General features: G+C 42.2%; 1 protein-coding gene across 6 annotated transcripts in view; it reads right to left on the bottom strand.

Moving 5' to 3' along the window:
• TSPAN18 (tetraspanin 18) overlaps nt 1-21,912 on the bottom strand; it is a 104,334-nt gene that overhangs the window by 27,406 nt on the left and 55,016 nt on the right. The window contains exon 1 of one of the 6 annotated variants that reach the window (XM_042814381.1): nt 9,617-9,842. The exons of 4 other annotated variants lie outside the window; for them this stretch is intronic. In XM_042814381.1, coding sequence (XP_042670315.1) covers nt 9,617-9,635 — 19 coding nt within the window. In that variant the 5' untranslated portion in view covers nt 9,636-9,842. Of the gene's footprint in view, nt 1-9,616; nt 9,843-21,912 lie in introns of those variants that run through there. One more of the 6 variants, XM_042814376.1, reaches the window with a different exon arrangement.

The raw sequence follows: 21,912 nt of genomic DNA, 5'->3' as shown, positions 1-21,912 counted from the left end.
AAAGGAGGAGCTGAAGGCAGAAGTCGCATCCTGCTGGATCTCCCCAACAGGTCACTGCCTTTATACTAAGGATAAACACCTCTTTGGCAGCAGGTTCCGTTTCACATCAGACCCGTGCAGCAGCTTCAGAAGAAGGTAAAACATTTGCCATTCCTGAACTGGAGCTTGGCACAATCTGTCAGTCCCATGCATTATCCTGTAACTAATAGCTTTTATATAAATAACTAGTTGTACTGGAATTTCATAGTGCTTACATAGCAAAGTCATTGCTGTGACACGACTCCATTACTGCATGTAAATCCAATTAGATCCCAAAGTGCACTGTGCAACTATAATCGGCCCCTGTGGAGTAGCAATGAGGGGACCTGCACAAGGCCATGCAACTAGATACTAAATTACAGTCAATCTACCTCCTCTTTAGTTGCATTAAAATGCTAATGTCACTGTAACACGGGCCCATTTACCACTCATGACTACCTCGCCTTGCAACACTACCGTGAATGAGGATGTTGCACTGCCTGAGAGCATTTAATTCCTCACTGCAGTTGAGCAAGCAAGGCCCTTAGGGGCATTTTATGTCTTAAAATAATAACTTGATTGGTTTTTATAATGCTAAAATCATATGAAGCTGGGGATAGTGTTTATACGAATCTGAACTGCTGCTATAACCACCCTGTCTCATTTCCAAGCAGAGTTCTCTGGACAACCGGACCATGTTCCTCCTGATCCTTGTCTGTTCTTAATGAAGACATTTCAGCCACAAAGCAGCTGTGCTTAAGAGCACACCAGTCACACACAAGAGGACAAAGAGAACTGGACTGAATCCCTTTAAGCTTCATATAGACAACACCAGCTTTGCAACAAGAACAATAATACAATACTTAGCAGTTAAGTTTCATGTTTACAACTTTGCATGATGTGTGCACAGACTACATGAAATCATATGGTGGTAAGATCTCCCACACATATGCAAACATTCTGGATGGAAAGGAAGAAATCCCAGAGTGGGACATAGTCTCCCAAATGTTGCAACATTTGGAGAAGTGCTCATGCACGTGTTTGAAGTACCAGTAGAGCAAGAGGCCACAAGCCATACCACTCCATTTAGTGGAAATGTGCTTACAGCACTATTCAAAACATGAACTGCTCACTTTGGCTCTTTCCCAAGCCAAGTTTAATAATCATGTCTGGCTCTTTCATACTGCCTTTCTCACACAGGCATCAGCCACCCTAAATAAGAAGATCTGTGTACAGAACCAATGCATCTGATTGCTTGCAACTCTTTTAAGTTCTGCTCCTCAAAGGAAAAAAAAAAAAAAAAGAAAGAAAAGATAGCTCACAGGTGTACTTTCCCTCATATTAACCAGAGTACAACAGAACCATATGGAACAGACCGTCTTTCTAAACAGATCACCCAAAGATTATATGTGCTGATAACGTAATAATATTAACTCTGTTCATGAGATAAGAAAACCAAGGTTAGAAGGGGAATGGATGTGCTAGACCTCCTGAGCCAAAATACAGCAAGCTGCTCCCAGGTCCATGCTGAGAGCCATGAAAAGGATGATTACTTCTGGCTGACAAACTCCACTCTTTTCAAGACATTTTCTGTCCCACAGAGAAACTTACTTAGCATATAAAAAGGGAGGTAGATAACTTTGGCCTCCTATATCTGCAAATACTATCCCCCAGGATGGAATAAATGTCACCCTCAGAGTGGGTCATGCAGCTACATCACAAGCTGAGTGACATTACTGTCACATCAGGTGCTGTCAAGTGTTGAGACTCTCCAGACGTTTGCACAGCACTCCAGACAGTTAGGGCACTAAACATAAAACATAAACGCCTGCCACTTCTTCCTGTAGCTTGACACACCTCACCCTTACAACCACCAGCTCCTTGGTGCTCTTTTTCATTCTCTTCTTCTATAGCCATGCTTTGTTTGCAGCAAATGCCTCGGCAGTTTGTGACATTCGTGACTGTTAGGAAAGATGCAGGAATAGATCTCAGAAACACTGGGCAGTTGCTGTGGCAACCCTGTCCTCTTCAGACCATGATATCCAATGCTTTAAGAAGTTCCCGGATACTTTGCGGACTTGAGGGAAACAATGCAGCAGAGAAAAATGAAAGATTTTAAAGTAAAGAGGCAATCAAAACGGATCACCATGAGCCACATGGCCTTGCCCTATCAAACAGATGATAATGATCTCTCCTTGGCAAGGAATAGCAGCTGCAGGGCAGTACTGTGAGGCATAGGCAAGGGCCCATAGACAAGGCAGTTTGAAAACCCACACGTTTATCATCTGTTTTAATGCAGAACAGAACTCCAGAGAAGTGGGTTCTTTTCTTTTTCTCTCTCTCTTTTTTTTTTTTTTTTTTTTTTTTTTTTAAGGAAAAGGTGGGAAAAATACCCCTACCCTTTAACACCTTTTAACTGGGGGGACTAGTAATCTTAATTGCTTTTAAAAAATCCCAAACAAAAGAGAATGTATTAGCTATCCTACCAAAAAAAAAAATTTAAAATAATTTCTTTGTTCCATCTGCCTACACAGATGCTAAAACAGAACAGTTTTGTCAGGTTTAGGTAGTTTAGAAAATCAAAGGTTAGGAGAAACATCCTGTAAAAACAGCCTATCTTAAATGAAAGATCTCAGGAATTCTAAATAAAATAAAACTGCTGGAAATCTGAGAAGTGGCATTATTTATCGGATCCTGGTCATCTTTTAAATCCTATTAACAATAAGAAAACCACATCTCAAAGTGCCATGAATTCTATACACAATAGGAAATTCTTGAACTCACAGAGCTCATAACTCAAAACGTAGTTCTTTAGAAACTCAATAAATCTCACAAGGTATAGGGGCTATATTTTAAGTAAAACTTGAATGCAACAGAGGTGGTAAGAAACACCCTAGGTGAAGAGAGGCAGACGTGGAATCCAAGTTATTCTGCTTAGAGCCAAACTGATATACATGCAACATATTGCACATGGAACTCTAAACTTAGTTTCACTTAATCAGTACCTTTAACTTACTCCAGAACATAAAATCACAGTTAGCGTGGTCTAAAAGGTCAATGCGAGTGATCTCCAGCACACTTGTTCTGATTAAGGTATGAACACACAACCATCCACCCAATAAGAAGGTGAAGGAGCAGAGGGAGAACCACAACCACAGCCCACAAGAGAGTCTCAGCTGATCTACAGGAAAATCAACACTAGTTAATGAATCCCACAACCTTAGCATATGTGTTCCTAGCTGCTCTCCCTTCCCTCAGAAGCAGCACAACCCAGGGCTCCAGCAGCCATCAGTTTTCAGGCAGAAAACGACCCTCCCCTCTGCGCAGCTCAGACAAGGGGGCAGGACTAAGTGAGGTCTAACCAAGGCGTGCAGGCTGGCTCCCAGCTGCTTTTGCTTTCCAAATGAATAACAGATACTGCATCAAGATGCACAATGTCATGCTGGTGAATTTGTTGCTCTCATAACACCTAATTTTTCTCCCCATCTGAACTTATTCTGAAAGCGTGTGGTTCATTGTCCCCCTTCTCCTTTGTCCTTAACTTGTGGCAAAGGTAACACAAAAGAGAGGTGGCTGGTTATATGCATCTGAGAGCATGACTATTAAAAAGAGGGCTTATTCTGGAAAGCGCCATGGTTTTTCTTGCTGTTCACACAGGCAGCTAATGATCACCCTAATAGCTTCTCTCTCTGAAGTCATAATAAGCTTACAAATGAACCCATTCAGCACATATTAAAAAGCAAGAGATGCTCCTTTGATTACAGCCTTTATGGAACTCTCTATTTGTTCAGGAGGTGCTGCTGAGTGCCCACTTGCCTGACAGAGCTGAATGCCACATCAGCACCGTCACCTCTGCTGCACCCATGCAGGTGTTGGGGAACATGGACATCAAGTCCTGGACCACGAACCGCAGCACTTCTGGGGATTAAGTGACAAAAAATGAGTCTAACCCTTCTGACACCCAACACAATGAGGCATTGAGCAGCCAGTTCACGTCTCTGGGCAGCTAGCAGAACCTATTGATGGCACACTCTGGGTAGGAGGCACCTGTTTGTTGTGGCAGTAAGCTAGGCAGCACATCTATCGCTTTGAAAGGGGAGGGCCTTCTGGCTCACAGTAATCCACTTTGATTGCCTTCTTATTTTAAAATCAATCCTTTTTCTCCACTGCATTGTGACTTTGCTTTCCTGAGGTGAGAGTAACAGGGAGCTTGTTTCTTTCGTCACCTGCAATGCTTTCTCTACTATAACATTATCCTTAATGCTTAACCTGCTCAGAGCCTGATCTAAATCCCACTCACATTGCTGACAGACTTAAAAACGTCTTCAGAAGAAGAATAAAAAGAATTTTTCAGGTGGGAAAAACATAGTAAAATCCGGGAGCTCATCTTCGTTACGGTTCTGGGTCAAGTATTTCACATTAGTGAAAAAGTTAAAGGAGCACACCTTTATTTTCCCTTAGGGAAACGAACACTGCGTACAGTATCCACGCTTTCCCAAACTGCCCTTAATCCCTAAGCACAACGTATCCACAGGGAGCTTAAGTGGAGAGATGCGAGGAGTGAGACCCCTGGCACATGAGGAGTGCAGCCTGAGCGCTGATGGGGTGGTGCAGGGCTTTCAGGCAGCCTGCTCCGTGGGGAGAATTTCAGCCGTACTAAATATCACATCTGCTCTTGGAGAGCTCATCCTCTAAGCAAGCACTTCTGCGTTGCCTGAAAGACAAGACCTCTGTGCGGAACAGTCCTTTTCTGCATCTCCAGGAGATCTGCTGGGGTTAAGGCGGGTCAGATGATGAAATACAGATAGCTTTGTGTTGATACTACCCACAGTGCCTATTAGGAAGGCTGTAATTGTAAGAAAACATTTCTCAGCAAGGATATTTAATACAGTGCCAAAAAGTCTCCCCAGGCAAGCTTTGTTTTAAGGTTTGTGAGCTCCAGGCAGAAAGGATTGCATCTCTTGTATTGAAGTGGTTCAGGCCCTGCGCAGTTTTAGCTCCATTGTAATCCGAATAACACACAAAGGCAGCAGTGGAAACTTCTCTACCAGAATCACTTGCAAGATGCTGGGAATAGCCTGGGGCAAAACCTGAAGCACCATCAATCATCCCTATATGTAAGAATTGGCAAGCACTGACAGGGTGTCATAAGGACTCTTTCAAAAATGAAACAGCAAATTTAAACGTGGAAATACTCAGGATGCTGATGAATTTTCTTTTACTCAGCCTTTGTTAATGTTTTACCTGTCAGGAGTAAGTAACTGAAGACATAAAATTTCCTCTAATCCAAGCCAGAAGGCTGGATTAATTCCAAATGTACCAGTGAATGATGAAGGCATGATCTGAAACACCAACCATGAGGAAGTTCACATGGTCTCCAAACAGCACAAAACCCACTCTGTGGTTGGGCAGCAGAGCGCCTTGCCATTCACACTCAAAAGAAGCAAGAATAGAGTTGGATCTGGTCCAGCAATTCCTATTTTTACAAAGACTTAGTAATCTTTTCAGGGAGAACAACGAACAGAACATACTGACAAAACCAGATCTTCTGCAAGGGGCAGGACTCTGCCAGCTAACCTCCATGTCAATCAGGATTGATCTGAATTCTGTCTGCAAAAATCACACCAACTTTTCGTGGCTGAAACTGACTATATTCCATCTCAGCTGTGCCTTTCTCTTGATCAGCATGACATTTGAAAGCAATGCTGCCTTCCAGCCAAAACTAGTATATTTTTCAAAGCATGACTGGTATGTTTGGAGGGCAAAAAAAGCCAAAGCAGCCCAGGTTTAGGTTCAGACATAGGAAGCAGCAGATTCAAGCAATGCCTAACATGGCCAATCAGATCTCTTGAGGCATACTCCTGGTTAGCCTGACACTGCTCTGAGCTCTGCACCCATGAGTCTGGAGTGACACAGCATTTAATGGCCTCTTCACCCATCACTGCTGTCAGTGTGGGGAGAGGAATCTTTCTGAAAACACTGTGGAGTTTTGCTGCATTTAGAGATAAGTTATGACAAATTTCAGTTCATGACTTGTGGTCACCATCTTTCATGTCTAATGATATGTAAACCATTTTGTGTCATTAATACCACTTCAGTGTCATTTGCTTTACACATTATAGTCTGACAGTCCCTTATGAAGCTCTGTGCCTGTCTTCTTTTTACATGTGGGTACGGAGACCAAGAAAGCCCCCTTGCCTTTTGTTCCAAGTTACCCAGCAAGTGTTCCAGGCAGCTTCTGCAGCCCCCTGCTCTAGTGCCCCATTTTTCTCTTTTATTTCCTAGCTTTCCCTCTCTTCTGCAAATACACTGCTTGACACAGATATCTGCACTATATATCAGATACAATATTCTTGTTTGTCACCTGACTTTTACATGCAAGTTGACAAATTCAGCAAATGTGATCCAAAAATCTCTGAGTCAAAATGTATGAATGAAAAAATAAAAGCGGATGCCAAGCAAGCCCTCATTTAAGCACTTCACATATCCTGTATGGAAATATCAGCTCCAGAAATTCAGTCTTTGATGAGATGACATCTCCTTACACAACATCCTATTTTTTGACTATCGTTGGGCCAAACAGTTCAGGTTTCTCAGCTAGTACTTATCTGCTGCTTTCCCTGCTATCTTGGAGGATTACAAGTGGGTTAGGTGACTCCAAAGCATTTTGGGGGAATAGCTAGGATGTCCTCCTGGCAAAGTCAGAGGTGAACAGATAACTATAGAAGGTGTCAATACAGACTGGGGGGATTCATTTGTATAAGTCAGAATAATACTGCTAAGCCTGTACCGAAAACCCAGAACAACGACTTTACTACCACTAAATCTTCACTGTTGGCTCAGTGATTCCAAAATTAGTCCCTTCAGCTGGACTATTACTTGGTCTACAGATTTAAAAAAAAAAAAAAAAAAAAAAAAAAATTAATCTGAGGGCAGGATATTTTTCTAATATCAGATCTCATTTGGGAAAAAAATGACCACACTGGTGGATACAGTATCAGCAATTAACCAACAAAACAAACTGATTTTAATTAGGATGTCAATTGTGCCACGGTGCAATGGCCAAGATCCCTGCCTCTAGTGTTATCATACATCTATAGGAATCATAGATGAGATAAGAAGAAATTTACCACACACATCCCTTCTTTATTTTGAAGAAACACAATGAAGGATTCAGTTCATGACGTTGGTTTTAAGCTACCACTGGTGGTTATTTTTACCTTAGCTTTGTTTGGAGACCTCCATTTTACAGCCTAGCTGTAGCAGCTTGTAAAAACAAAGGAATTTGCTTGGAGCGAAGTGTCCTTAACCTCAACGTGTTTGAGTTATCTTTGTTCAGATTGTGTTTCACTTTCCCAATCCCACAACCAAACTGTGGCCTGATTTGTCAGCTTCTCCTCCAAGGGAGGCCACATTTTTCTAGTTGAAGTACGTATGTAAGAAGGTATGTCGTGACTATGTTTCCTTTCCAGGATCTTACTGCAACTAAAAGCATAGTGAGTGTTCTAACTGAAACTTTTAAATATGGGTGCAATTGCCTTTTTTAAGATGACGTACATTTTTTTTGTTAAAAGATCTAAATGTAGATATACTGGAAAAAATTGTCTTTTCCCATAAGCTGGGGTAAGCCATGCCGCAGTAGGGGATTCTGATGCTCTAACTATGCAGGAAGAGCTAAATTAGCAACCCCGCATAGTGTAGAACAAAATTTCTTAGCATCTGCCCTCTTTAAACAATGTACAGTTTGAGCTCTCAAACCAGTGCAGCTTACTCCAAATCCCAGCACAAAACACAGTCAAAAGCCTTTTGCTCCCATCAGTTTAAAAGCGGGCACTTTGAGCTTTGCACGGCCATTAAAAATATACACCCATGAGCAAAAAAAGAAAGAGGAAAAAAGGCTCACCTAGATCTGACCTGCAAAAGCATTACTTCACACATTAAACTAGAGATCTACCATTAATTACAAAGCTTAACAGATTCTTCGACCACCACAAAATAGAATATGCACTTCTAACGACAACTGAAAAAAACGACATGAAAACATCAGCAGGATATACTAAAAAATGGCTAAATCATAACCTACCAATATTCCTCGAGTTCATTCTGTGGGTAAAATGCGAGCAGAGGCCAACTTCACATCAAGCCCAAACGCCAAGCACTCTGTCATGTCCTCACCAGCTCCTGGGCAGCCTGTCGCTCCACAATCCCAGCTGTTAGAACCCCAGGCAGCAGTGAGCTCCTCCAGAAATGGGCAAAGACCTAAGCCAAGTTCTTATACTTGGGATTGCCGCACAGAAAGAAACACCTGCAAAGCTGGGTGCATTTTGCAGCCTTAACTCTTCATTGACAGTGGTTGTCAAAATGCCAAAGACAGCTAATGAGCGAGTGCAAGCAAGAGGAATGTCCTCTTGTCCTTACAGCTTCAAGTAATACCTCTGTGAAGAGAACCTTACAGACCTCAGATATTACATGACCTACTCAAGAGCTGAGGCCTTGAGCTCCTTCTCATAAGATGTTCTGAACAAAACCGAGTCCCACCAGCTCCTCTGACTACCAGCATCTGTTAGCAGGACAGCAAAAGGGACAGCAGAGTGCCTGCTAAGGAAGTCTGTCTCCGAGAACATGCACTACAAATGGGGAAGACTCACTACAATTACATTAGCAATGGTAGCTGAAGGCACTGCCACATCGTTGTTTGCTCCTTAATTTAACAAAAAAATAGTGTAAGGTGGCTATAATTGGTGGGGAAAAAATAGATTCTGTTTTTGCATAAGTCTGATGGTGATTATAGGATGCTGACACGTCTAAGAGGGAGCTAGTGAATATTTAACCTTCGAAATGGAAGCTTGGTTGTCTCTTGTCCCGTTAACATCCACACGTATCTTCCATTAACTCTAATTAGGGTTAACAGGGTGTTCACATAAGTACCTCTATAATTAATGTTAATTGTAGTGATGAGCAATTCTGATGGGAGACAAAACGCCAAGTTTCCTCTGCAGGGTTAAGCATCGAGAGCCCGGATGTCTCTCATTTCCATCTTCTGCCATTAAGGCCCCCGAAACAATTGCACACATCGCAGACAGACTGACACTCCTCCTTGCAGCAGGAGACACACAGAGTCTTGGGTAACAGCACACGCTGTTATTTATACGAAATGGAAACGTGGACACACAAAGCCCGACACATACTACACTGACTCACTTCTGGATGCTCACTGCCGTTACAGATCCCACAGTAATACAAGACCAGTGCAGACTGACACTTCCCCTCTCCCTTTGAGATGTCCAGGCAGCACAGAAGGGCAACTTTCTTTTCTGTCATATATTAAGATAAGTCACTTTCAATTAACAAACTAAAGAGCAAATTAGATTATCGCAACAACCTCAATTACCCTTACTAATGCCATTACACCACTCCTATTTGATAGGCTATACAATATTCCTAGATCAGACATTAGTAAACCATTAAAGCTGTAAATGAGAAAAGCAAAATCATCTGCCATAATCAGACCAGCAACAATCATGCACCTTCTGCAGTGCTCCTGGCTCAAGCCCTCAGCCCCACAGCGGCTCATTTCAAAGCATTAGCAGTCACTTACTAGCACTCTTCTGTCTCATAAGCTGAGAATTTCCATCAGATCTGTGAGATTCTGAAGCGAAGTAGAGTTGTAAGCTGTCTTTAGTTGGGCAAGTATTTATAAAGCCTCTGGGAGCCAGAGGAATGCTCTGTTGTTTCCCTCACGAGTTGCAGATATTATTAGTAGAAACCTTGTGGTGCTGAAGCTTTTCTGTGGGGATGCTGCAGACGGCAAGAAGTGTCAGAGGAGTGGTGGGGAGAGCCCTTGCAGGAGCCACACAGGAGGAAGAAACAGGATAAAGTCTTGCTGATGCTCAGTGCTGGAACTAGAGTTGGAACTGTGGAAAATCTGACTCATCTGTCCAAACCCTCCCCGTGCCCCAGTGCTAACAATCCTCAGTCTTTGGGACAGCTCCAGCCACAGAATGCAAGTGGGCAGGATTCCCACTGAAATTAGTAGGTGCTTTGTCTAAAGGATGAGAAAAAAATAATCAATTTGTGTACCTGTCAGCTCACCGACACCAACCCATATTGCATTTCTGAAGAGACACGTCCCCAGGATTCACATCAGAAGTGGACATGTTTTGGCTTTCCTACACAAAAACAACTGCTTTCCTTGCTTTACTCGCTGCCCTGGGGAATTAGTGACTCAGGCAGGATGCTGAGCACTCAGTGGGATTTATTTTCCAGCACGTTGAGGTTTTTTTTAATCAGGTATGCAGTCTTATTAATGCAGCTCCGTTCAGACTAAGATTTCAATAAGTCTTCCTGCTTCCTCATTTTACCATCACAATTTTTCAGATGAGCTTAGCGGATTACTGTTCAGGAAGGCAAGGAATATAAAGCACAGAAGGCACAGACTTGAGGTGTGCCCACTGCCTGTGAAGATGACAGAGCCAGCTGTATTCATAGAATCATAGAATCATAGAATCACCAAGGTTGGAAAAGACCTAAAAGATCACCCAGTCCAACCGTTCACCTATTCCCAATAGCTCCTATTAAACCATGTAAAAATTCCTAAGGGACCAAGACCTGTGCCATTCCCTTCTCACCTCCTTTAATCCAAAAGGAGCATCACTCAGCCCCAGGCTGTGCCCTTCCCACACAGGCACTGCTTTTTGTGGCACTTGGCCCCGCATTACTTCCTCTCCCAGGTCTATACTTCAGCAGACATTTCTGAAGACAAATCTGTGTGTAGTGGTGAAGAAGCCACCTCACTGCAGCTTTGTGACAGACCAAAGTGCCTGCAGAAAAAAGCCCTGCCCTTTCCTTGGCCAGGTTTGTTCACAAGAAGCACTGCTCTGTATCCAAGCAGCTATGCTCAGAAGAGGAAAATAGAATATTCTTCCTGGGAAGGTATGGGGCCAGCAAGCATTTTAGCTGTGCTTTTATTGAACAGAGATCATTTCTTCCTAAACAAAGGCTTGCTTTTATAAATGCATTTTGAGTGCCCACATACAATATATATATATTTTTTTTTACAATCACTCAAAGCAGTGGAAATACATTTAAAAGCAATGGAACCAAAACCAACCAGCACTCTGTATTACCTCTCCACTTTGGCTCATTTGAAAACATACAATGAAAAAGAAAACACAGCCAGTTAAAAGTAACACTTGTAAAATTACTTACACTTTAAGATCAGTGTCATAAAGTAGCAGCTTTAAAATAAGGCAAAACACTAAGCAATAAGCTGCACAGACATTTTTATAGGCATTGGAACAAATGTCCAGTAAGTGCTCACGGAAATCTGAGTTAATTGAAACTTCTGGCTACTCTATATTTTAACTGGATGGCTGGCGCAGCTTCAGCTCCTTGCCAACAGGCTGACAGGGATATTGGAATAGAGAGCAGGAGGGAATCAGCCAGCTGCAGCGAGCAGTCAGAATTTAAGGGGATTGTTCATCTTTTCTCCATTATTACTCAACTTAGAAAAGATGTTCTCTGTAAAGCCAGTTAATATTCTCCAGGGCCCTGCAAAACACAAAACTATATTGACAGTACAGGTAGTACAAAAAGATGGATCTTATCTGAAATAATTTGCTTTCACTAGGTGTTTTTTCCCCTTTTCCCTGAGCAGAAACAGAAACAATAGAAAAACTGTGCAACAACTTAATCAGAAGCTCAAAATATGTGCTCCATGCTATATTTCATAGCTTCTTGACATCTCTTTGTCTTTTTGTCAGTCTACTGCCCAGCTCACCTTTACAGCTCTTCTGCTCCATTTAGCTCAAAAGAGACAGCCTTCTCTTATGATGTGTGTGTAAATGGGATTTGGCACAGTGAAGGCTTATGCTATCAGGGGATGCAATTCAATTTTGTACAGGTTAGGAAATGTGCCGGGAACTTGTGGGTGTTTTGGAAACTTCTGGAACAAACAGTGTATAAAACAACCAAATAGACAGATGTTAGTATCTTGCATGGAGCACTGCAACTGGACACTGGGAGATACTCTCCAATGCACAGTCACATTTGTGTTTTGAAGAGGCAGAATCAAAACCAGCTGCAGACTTGGTGGTATAGCAGAAACAGCAGAAAGCTTCTGCAGGGAGCGTGGGCCCTGACTACCTGCTCAGGAATTAACATCAGGCAGTTGACATGACTTTTTACCCTGCCAGATCCACCTGTCCCCTCATAGGACAGTAGAGGAAGCACTGGGCACTGTTTGGGCAGTCCTCTCGTTGCAGGGAAAGCACTAGTGCCACTGACAGCCCAGGCTGGCATTGCTTAAGGTCCAGAACTAACCACAGAAGTCATCTGCATCCAGAACTCACACCAAAAAAAAAAAAAAAAAAGGTCTCTCCAAAATAAAATTAAGCACAGTTATAATCGTCTTAACCGTAGCAGATACTTCAGCTTGCAAACACTCTCAAAGCTGCAGTGGGCAATAAATCAGACGTGTTATTTCCAGCAACTCATCACAGGAGTTGCTTGCTACATGGCCAAAATAAATAAAGAGGCTTTTTTCCTGGGGATGCTCAGAGCCAAGATTTCTTGTGCTGGCTCTTCTCTTAACAAGCACTCCTGTAAATTACAGCTGCCTTCAAATTTAGCATTCAATTCCTAATTATTTCTCTCTAATTACTGAGTTGCTAGTGGGTTTGGTTCTCATAGGCTGATATACAGTATCTTACTTATTTAAAGAATTTAATTTAGTTTACTCAACTCCAAATGTACACACATGATGTCTCCACTACATTAACTCATCATTGTCACAGAAACCACTCTGAAGGCATTCAAGACCTTCTGGTTTCCAAGCATATCGTCTCAAAAGAACAACAAAAAGCAGTAATGGGCAAAAGAAGCCTCTGCAATGTCATGAAAAACTAGCCAAATGTCATGAAAAACTAGCTCTGAGGCCATGTTCAGCTGCAACATCCCATCTCTTCCACATCACTCAGAAGGATAACAGAGCATTTTCAATAAAGCCACAGAGAATGAAGGTTTATACATCTTTGATGCCCTACAGCTGGAAGGAAAGACAGCAGTTAAAAGTTCACTAATCTTGTGCCATTTCCCTTTCATTAGTTTCAATTTTGAGTTTTGGATAGTGCTGAATCAAGAAAGAGAGGTTAATTGTTTAACCTTACAAAAACAATCTTGCCTCTTCTGGTGCTGCTTTTTGCCTGCTTCACGTTTTTAGTTTCCCAAAGGATTTGAAGCTCAACAGACTGATAAATTCTTTAGTGAATACTGCATCTATGGAATTGCTACATAAAATGAGACAAGATTTCAAGGTTTCCTACAGCCTCTGGATCTACCTGTTGTAAGTCCTCTGGAAAAATACAACACCCTCCATTTGTTTGAAATAAAATTTGAAATCGTATACTTCTTTATCTCCATTCAGTGTTTCAATATTACATATGTTCAATTCAATTACTATCACATCACTTTTTATTGTAAGCTGGCTAGGAGAAGACAATGCAGTTGTATGGGATAGCTAACACTGGTTTTCAACTCTCTCAAACACCTCTTTTAATGAGAATTTGTTGCAGTTCCATGACAATTTATTCTCGTGTATATTGTGAGCCATATTTTTTCCCATACAGAGGTACTTAAGTAGTGATAATTCCTCTCACTCTCAATAATGCCCAAAGATACCTTCCTAACATTCAGCCCAGTCTCATCACTCACACTGATCCGTGTGTGAGGTTAAGAATTTCATTCTCACCCAATCAGTGCCTTTTCAAGTTCCTTTGTGCTAATGTGGTTCCCCAAAACCTCAGAATCACAGAACATTACTCCAGTCTTCATTTCAGCAGGAAATGAGTGCACATCCACTCCTCTCATTCACTCCAGAAATCATGCAGCTCTATTGCCTACCGCCTACACGAAACAAAACCACACCATGGACAAAAAGTAACAGGGAAGGGAAAGGGACGTGCTCTTGCTTTTAAGGAAAATTTCTATGGTGTAAATTGTTTAATCTAATAGACTCAGAGGGATGTTAATACTAAAATCAGATTAAGACTTAGGATTTTATTGATACACTTAATTTGCATGTACTTTGTTTTATCAACACAAAAGAGCTGGTAAAACACCAGCAAGTTCATTTTTGAAACCATCAAGCTGAAAAAAAAATCAAAACAACCCGCACTGGTCTCCAGCAATTTTATAGCCAACTCTGCCTTTGGTAGGAGAGGAAAGGGGGCTTGCACCTTCTGCTTCAAACAGATTCTAAGCTTCTGTGAATAGTGTTATTTGCTGACAATCAGTGGCTTTGTGTCCGTATTTTCATTTATGCATGTATGTATATATGTATATTTCTACACACAGAGCCTATGAATATGTAATGTTTCCCTCCCTTCCACTCAGAAAAGCCAAGGCAGAACAGACTGCAGCCTCCAGCCTGGTTTTTCAACAGCTGCCTCATGAGAAGTCTCTGTGAGCTATATCCTTCAACCTCTGCCACTCTGCATACATACATAAATAGAAACACGAAGTGTGCGCGTGTATAACCAAGATGTTATAATTGCAATATAATCAAGAAAGTAAGGCAAAGCAGACAACGATCACAAAAGAGAATAAGCGGAAGAGCTTACCCTTGGGTTGAGCTCACCAGAAGATACCAAAAGAGGGGATCTCCAGAAGAGATCCTTCCCCTCTGGTAGCCAGCTCTTAAATAGGCTCCACCTTAAATAGGTGGAGCCTGGCTCCACCCCTTCCGGCAGCACAGGTGAATTGCCTTCACCTGTGCTCCTCTGGCTGACTCAAGGCTCACCTCAGGTGATTAATCAGAGGTTCAGGCCGTGACTCAGCAGTTCCCATACAGCACGTAACGCTGAAGTGTGATGGAAAGCACAGCAATAATAGCAGGGTAGCAAAATCCTAGGCTGCAGCAAGTGAGGATAAGCCCAAACACAGCAGCTGTGAATGCAGAAACAAAGGAAAAAAGCTGCTTACCCTTAGAAGACGTCAGGTACGCAAGGAACTCCAGCAAGAAACCTTTGCCTCCACTGCCAACGCTTACATGAGGTCTGAGAGCCAGGATCCATCCCTTCCAGTCACTCAGGGCACTACATGCACCTGAGCTCTCCCAGGTTGGCCCTACGTTCTGCCAGGTGCTCAATCACTGGTTCAAGCCATGACTTATCATTTCCACGACAGTTTGCTACATCAGAACAATACATTTTATAATATCAGCACAGTGGAAATAAGGTGCTCTCCTGTTTCAGCTATAAGGATGAGCCAGTCTTCACACAAGACAAACTTTGTCGAGCTCTATCTCTCAGAGAATATGGTGATATGTTTTAGAAGCCCAATGTAGAAGCTATATGAGAGCCAACTCAGTGCCTAGTAAGGTCACAAGACAGGCTTACTATACAATCTGTGTACTACATACTATATAATCTACGTACTACACAACAACACACTATTAATGATGAGCTTTCCAAGTGCTCCATCGAGAAGCACGAGGAAACTTCCTACTGCACAGTTGGCTCTATCTGAAGATAGGAATAATGCATGATGTGGCCAGTTGCTGTCACCAAGCAGTGATGTGTATGAAGTGCAAAGAGCATTTCCATGTTTAAGAGGAAACACTTGACTTCAAATATTCAACAGTCACTTGCCTTTTCCGTGTTGTCCTCCCAGAGCCCACCTAGAGGGAAGGCAGCTCTCCGGCTCCGACGCTGTATTGCCAGGCAGGCTACTCGTCAGTGGTTGTAGCATGAGCGACAGCAGGAGGCTTAGAACAAGTGTGTGAAATAAAATGCTTATTGAGGAGATGGCACAATGGCTGGCTTTCTAAATGGCATGGGGTGCTTCACCCTGCGGGAGCCCTCACACCTCAGCACTGAGCAGCTGGCTTGCACTTTTCTCCTATCAGTAATAATGATAAATAATAGTAATGGCAGCAAACAAAAGGAAACCCTGAGCTGACCAGCTGCACCAGGTAATTACTGCCTCTGCCTCAGGGATTAATCCCCTCATCTCTCCAGGCTATGGCTAGTGATAAAGCTCTGTTAGCCCCTGCAGTGCCCAGGAGCACTGCAGAGCAGGCATCCCCAGACCTCACCAATCAGAAGGATTCTTTTATATATCCTCATTTTAACAAATAAAGGCAGAGCATAAAGCAAGGTCTCAATCTGCCTTCTGAAAACAAAAGCACATTCCCTGGTTTCCCTGTGCTTTCTCAGCACTGCTGACAGGAAAAGTGTCAAGGCCTGTCCTCCAGCTTAATTGTGAGTTTCTTCTTTACTCCTCAGTGCTGTGCATGTTCTCACCCAGGTCCATCTCCTCCTGTTTCAGTAACCTCCCAAACTTACCAGCCATGACACAGCACTCGGTTCCTGGATCTGCACCTTCTCAAGGCAAAATCTGCCTGGGAAAAAATAAGCATAGTCCTTCTTTGCTCCTTTGTGAGCATTAACATGGAACATCAGAAGGGACTGGTTACAGGACACATTATACAGGTGTCCTTGAGTCGATTAATTTATAGTATCCAGCTCCCATTACTGCTGTGAAGTGCAGCTCTATTGCCAGGAGGCCAGATCCTTTGCAAAACATGGTGTGCCCTGCCCATCCAATTACACCAGCTCTACAAAAATTTGCTTACAGAAGTGTCAGCCTTTGTCTGGGTATTGTGTACTTCTGGCTTTTAATTAGTTTGCCCACTGATTCACTCAGAGGAAAGGCAGTTATCTAGATCTTTTAACTCAGCCAGTCATCCTACCAAAATTCCTTCATTCCTACACATAACAAAAACTGTCTTGAGTTACATAAATCTTTTTTATAGCCTTTCCCTTTATGTGCCCTTTTTGGAAAAAAAGAAAAAAGAAAAAAAAAAAAAAAGAAGAAAAAAAAGCCCTTTGCAGCATCACCTCAGGAAAAGCAAAACAACAAGCAGCTGTTTGCAGCAGAGCCTGGCTGCATCGAAGCGTCTGGAGGCACAGAAAGGAGGCAGAGGAAAGGTGGGAAATGTGATGGGTCAGAGATGCGGCACCCTGAAGAGCCAATGGGGAAGGTCCTTGCAGTGCTCTAAATGGGAGCTCACAGAATCCAGGAGCACAGCTTTGTCCTGATCTAGGAAACCACGGAGCCATTTGGAGTACATTCAGCAAACCCCAACACCACTGCCTTCTTCAGGCCCTACAACTTCAATCACATGTTTCTGTGCTGTAGAGACAAAGGCCTTAGCCTCCTGCACAACAAAACCTTCCCGCCTGTGCAACTTGAAGCTCTGTGCAGAAATTAAAACCAAAATGGGCAGCACTGAGAGGACAAGACAGAGCAGCTCTGACAGGGAAGAAACGCAGAGCGACGCTGATTGATTATTCCCAAAGTGCCTTCCCCAGAAGCATTAACAAAGTACGTGCCTGGGACAGCAGCCTCGAGCACTGCATGGAAATGTTTGCAAGGCTAACTGAGCCCCTCCCAGCACCCGCAGACCTCCCTGCCTACTGAGAATGTTTCAGACAGCTCTGCAGTGCGCTACGGCCTGGGTCCCCACTAAAAACAACATTTCCTTCCCACATCTCCTTCCTTTTAAATCAAGCTCAAACCCCAAATCCAGCGGCACCTCCAGTATGTGTATAATGGTCTCCGTCCAACATTCCTCAGCAATAGCATCACTTGGGATGGGGAGGGGAGAGCTGCTCCTCGAAGAAGGCATCATACAAGGGACATGGGCAGAATACAGGCAGTGTCCTCTGGAGGTCTCCAATTTGACCCACCATGGTTGCTGAGGGCAGTCAACTCAGTGCCCAGCCACAGTCATCGGGACACGTTCAGAGAGAATTAACAAAGAAAATAGTGCTTACTAGGTGCACTCATGCTTTATTTCCTGGGTTGCAGCTGGGAGTGCTCAGCAACTCAACAAAGCCAAATGGGGAAGAAGGAAAAAAGAAAGCTGCAGCACATAGGTGATCTGCACCTGTGGGGACAACAGCAACTCTGCAGCAGGAAGAGGAGCAGGAGGACAGCCCTAGTGCCATGCTCCTGCCAGACAAACTCTTCCAGTGAGGAACCACAAGCATGCAAAAAAAAAGAACAAGAAAAAGAGACTGTGCCAGTACCATCAGGATGATCAATAGAGTTTATAGCTTTAGTGACAAAACCACAAAACAAAAAAGAAATCCAAAAAAAAGAGAAGGAAGGAAAAAGTGCTGCAGTTTGAACTTTTTTTTTTCCTGAAACAAAACAATACAAAGATGTTTCCTCGCCCAACTGCCCAGTTTTGTTCGACCTGAGATGAAACTTTTTTCTTTAAAAAAACATACCCTAACTTTTTAAAATAAAACCCAGCTCTTTTTATAAAACATTTGGATCATGTTTGAATAGGAAAATGTGGTTTTAGTTTTTAAATGTAAAAAAGAGTGGCTTAGACATTTCTAAAACAAAATAGTATTCCTTAAAGAAAATCTGGAATCAAATATCTTGGTATTTACAAACTAATATATATAACCCTTTCACTGACTGAACCGATTTGCTTAATTTCAACTTGATTTCACAAAAATTTATGGTCTCCATGAAGATTTTGGAAAAAAAGTTGCAAAATTTCCTTCTTTCATAAAAACAACGTAGTACAGAGGTGTGATTCACAGATTTGATACACACAGCTGATTTTCTGTTCTCCAAAGAAACAGACTGCCACTCTTATAATCGATTTCCATTACTCTTGATCAATAGAAAAAGCACACAGTAAATGACTGTGGCCTTAAGCAGTGGACTAAAGCAGCTTTTTCAGTTTTGTACACCCAATACTCAGAACTATTGAATATCCATAGGGATTTATACTGCTAGCCTGAAACATGTGAATTCTGGTTTAGATATAAGTTTTGCAAGCGACTCATTTCCAACCAGATCTGAATGTACTGAATCTTATCCACACTGTGGTCATGCTAAGCCACTAGGAGAATTAGAGCTTTGATGTGCTGATCTTCAGGTGTTTCAAATGACCATAAACTGCACTCATGTAAATAGTAAAAATGTACACTCTCTTTTGCCTACCGGCCTTTGGCAGAAGGAGATAGACAAGCAGAATGCCAACTCCTGGTTCTCATCAGTGCAGTAAGAGTTTGGCCTTAGTGCAGCAACCAGATAACATGCAAAATCGGGATATGGAAAGGGAAATGGATCAGCAAAAGCAGTTCTGGCAAGGGACTGCACTTTCCAGTAACATAATCCCTACTCTAAAGCCAACTCAGCTAACAGGCCAATAGCTTGTGATAAACTTTTAGCTCCATCCTGAAGATTGAATACTTAAGCACGGGAAAAAAAAGGACAAAGAAATTCTCTGTCTTCTCGTTAAGTAAATACTGGAGAAATAGTTTTAAATTGAGAATATTATTTCTAGCTTCCTTGAAATGTCCTTTGCAGTCACAAAGGTTATAAATAGCATGGGTCAGTTTGAGGACTCGGTGACAAATTCTGCCCCAAAATACATCATCTGTAGAGCATCACGTGTACATGGGTAGTCAGCAGGAATGCCCAAACCCCATAACTTGCCCTGCTGCAGAACATGGGAAAATGAGTGGGGTCAGATAGTCGCAAGCTGCAATATCCTGTCATCAACAGTTTCCAGGGAAAAGTGCCAGAAGAGTCTCAAGATGACAATTACAGCACAGGCAGTTCCCAGGAGAACCTTCCTCCTGCCCTCCTGTACTCAGTGGCTGCTTCATGCTATACAGCAAGGAAAGACTGAGCCCATTACAGCTCTTAGATATTTTGACATTTCAAGCCAATGCTACAGCAGGTCTGAAAATTAACACCCAGTGAGTGGTTGGAAGATGTGAAAATAAACCTTTCACAAATAATTTAAAAAAATGGAAGTTTATGTTGCTTGAACATAACTGCTATGGAACATACTTATTTTTGTATGTGTTACTGGGGGGTTGGTCCACTCCTAGAAGCATTGTGCTCTGCTTTTTCAGGAAAGAAATAGCTGCAGACAGGGCTCAGTTTGGCTCTAGACTTCCACAGGCTGGGTAGGGAAGCTAAAATACAGGCCAAGCATTGCCACTATATCCCACCACATCATCCAACCACACAATTCCTACTTTTTGTCCATATCTTCCCACTCCTGCCACGTGCTACCGAGAACCATCCAATTATCCAATTGTCCAGCACAAGCATGCTCAAGTTTTTCATATTTTGCAAGCTTTTTTGTTTTTCATTTAAGGAAACAGAATTTCTGTATTACTACTTTTTTTTTTCACCATTGCTTATTCCTGTTGTGTCACAGAAAGAATTAGCAACAGAAATAAGAAAAAAAAAAAAAAGATAAAAAAAAAAGAAAAGATAAACCCTCCAAAAAAAACCCAACCATTTTCATCTTCAGGTTTCTCTGAAAATGAATGCAAAGTTTCACAAAGCCAGTTTCTGCACAAAATAAAATACTTTAATCACAACTTTCTACAATAGAAAACTTACCAGCTCTCATCACAGATTCATAGAATCATTTAAGTTGGAAAATACCTTTAAGATCACCAAGTCCAACCTCTTACCATCCCTGTAGAGATGAGAAAGAAAGGCAGACAGGAAACAAGCTGCTTCCGCCTGTCAGAATGTGAGGAGTAGGGCTAGGAAGTGTATGAACAACTGTCAAAACCCACCGCATCTCTGACAAGATAATACTATCCATACTCGTGATTTTAATAGTTAGCACTTTTTACTGATCCTAGCTCTTATTCAAAAGCTAAAGAAAAAAAAGCTTCAATACACGCATATACACAAGTCTTATGTATCTGCTCCCTGAGAAATCTCTGCAGATGGAAAATAATTCCAACAGCTCTAAAACTAAGTCCCCAGCTTCACTTATTTCACAAATCAAAAGCACACGTTACTTCTAGAGGGCTCAATCTAAGAGACATAGAGCCCCTCCCACTTTGCACAGAGCCATCATTCCAGGGCTCAGCATGGAGCTGGAAGGCAGCTCAGCCTCCCTTCCCTGGCACACAAGCAAACCCAACCGTCCTTTGGCAAAGCACCTTGCCCATGATATGGCTGAGTTTGCATCAGTGAGGAGCATTTGTACCATGTCAAATCAAATGACCAATGACAACCATGTAAGCACCAAAAATCATGAGCCAATTCAATGGTAATTTGAGAACCCAGCAAGTCAGTGCCACCTCATTTTGCTATCACAATGGGCAGTATCTAGGAGGCACCAAATTGTATTTTGTGAAGAAAGTTTTCCCGTGTTTTTCTATGTGGGCATTTCCCCTCTATTTTGATGCAAACTCAAGCATCTCAGGAAGCTCTCACAATTACAAGTTTAGTACAAGGCCAATTTTTCACAACAGAAGGTTATCCGGGAAAACTTATTTTGCAGAAGGATGAGAGTAGCACAGCTTTTCCTAGCAATTCAACGCACAGTCTGAAGAGAACTCACAGAATATAACAACCTCCCAAATATGCTATCTCCTTCCTTTGGTCAATGCAGCCCCAGTTTCTAGGCCTTCTTAAAAACAAATCTTTCAAAAAGCCCACATGTAATTTTAAGAAAATTTGAGAAATTGAGAAATGCTGTCTCAACATTACAGAAAGGAAAAAAAAGGTTGATTTCCAATGCATACACAGTTCTAAATACCAAGCAACTAATTTTCTGCAAAAGAAAACATTAATAGAAAGTATTTTCCTCCTTCTCCCCTGCTGCAAACCCACTCCAGGACATTACCGTGGCAAATGAAACCCAAAATGCTGCTGTTTCTAAGAGGGAACATTCTTTTTGTTTGCTCCTTGTTTTGCTTGTTTTTGCTTTTTTAAGAAGTCTGCAAGATCACCAGTTGCTAAACAGATTTTTAACAGGTTCTTATAGGAAAATAGGCAGATTATTACCGGATGAATCAATAGATTCTTAAAGGAAAGTCAGCTGAT

This window comes from Centrocercus urophasianus, unplaced genomic scaffold (assembly GCF_019232065.1).
Source record: "Centrocercus urophasianus isolate 14NV4802_14NV808 unplaced genomic scaffold, USGS_Curo_1.0 seq_14, whole genome shotgun sequence".
NCBI classification, from domain to species: Eukaryota; Metazoa; Chordata; class Aves; order Galliformes; family Phasianidae; genus Centrocercus; species Centrocercus urophasianus.
The sequence above is the reverse complement of the archived record's forward strand: the minus strand, read 5'-3'. Positions and strand labels throughout refer to the sequence as shown.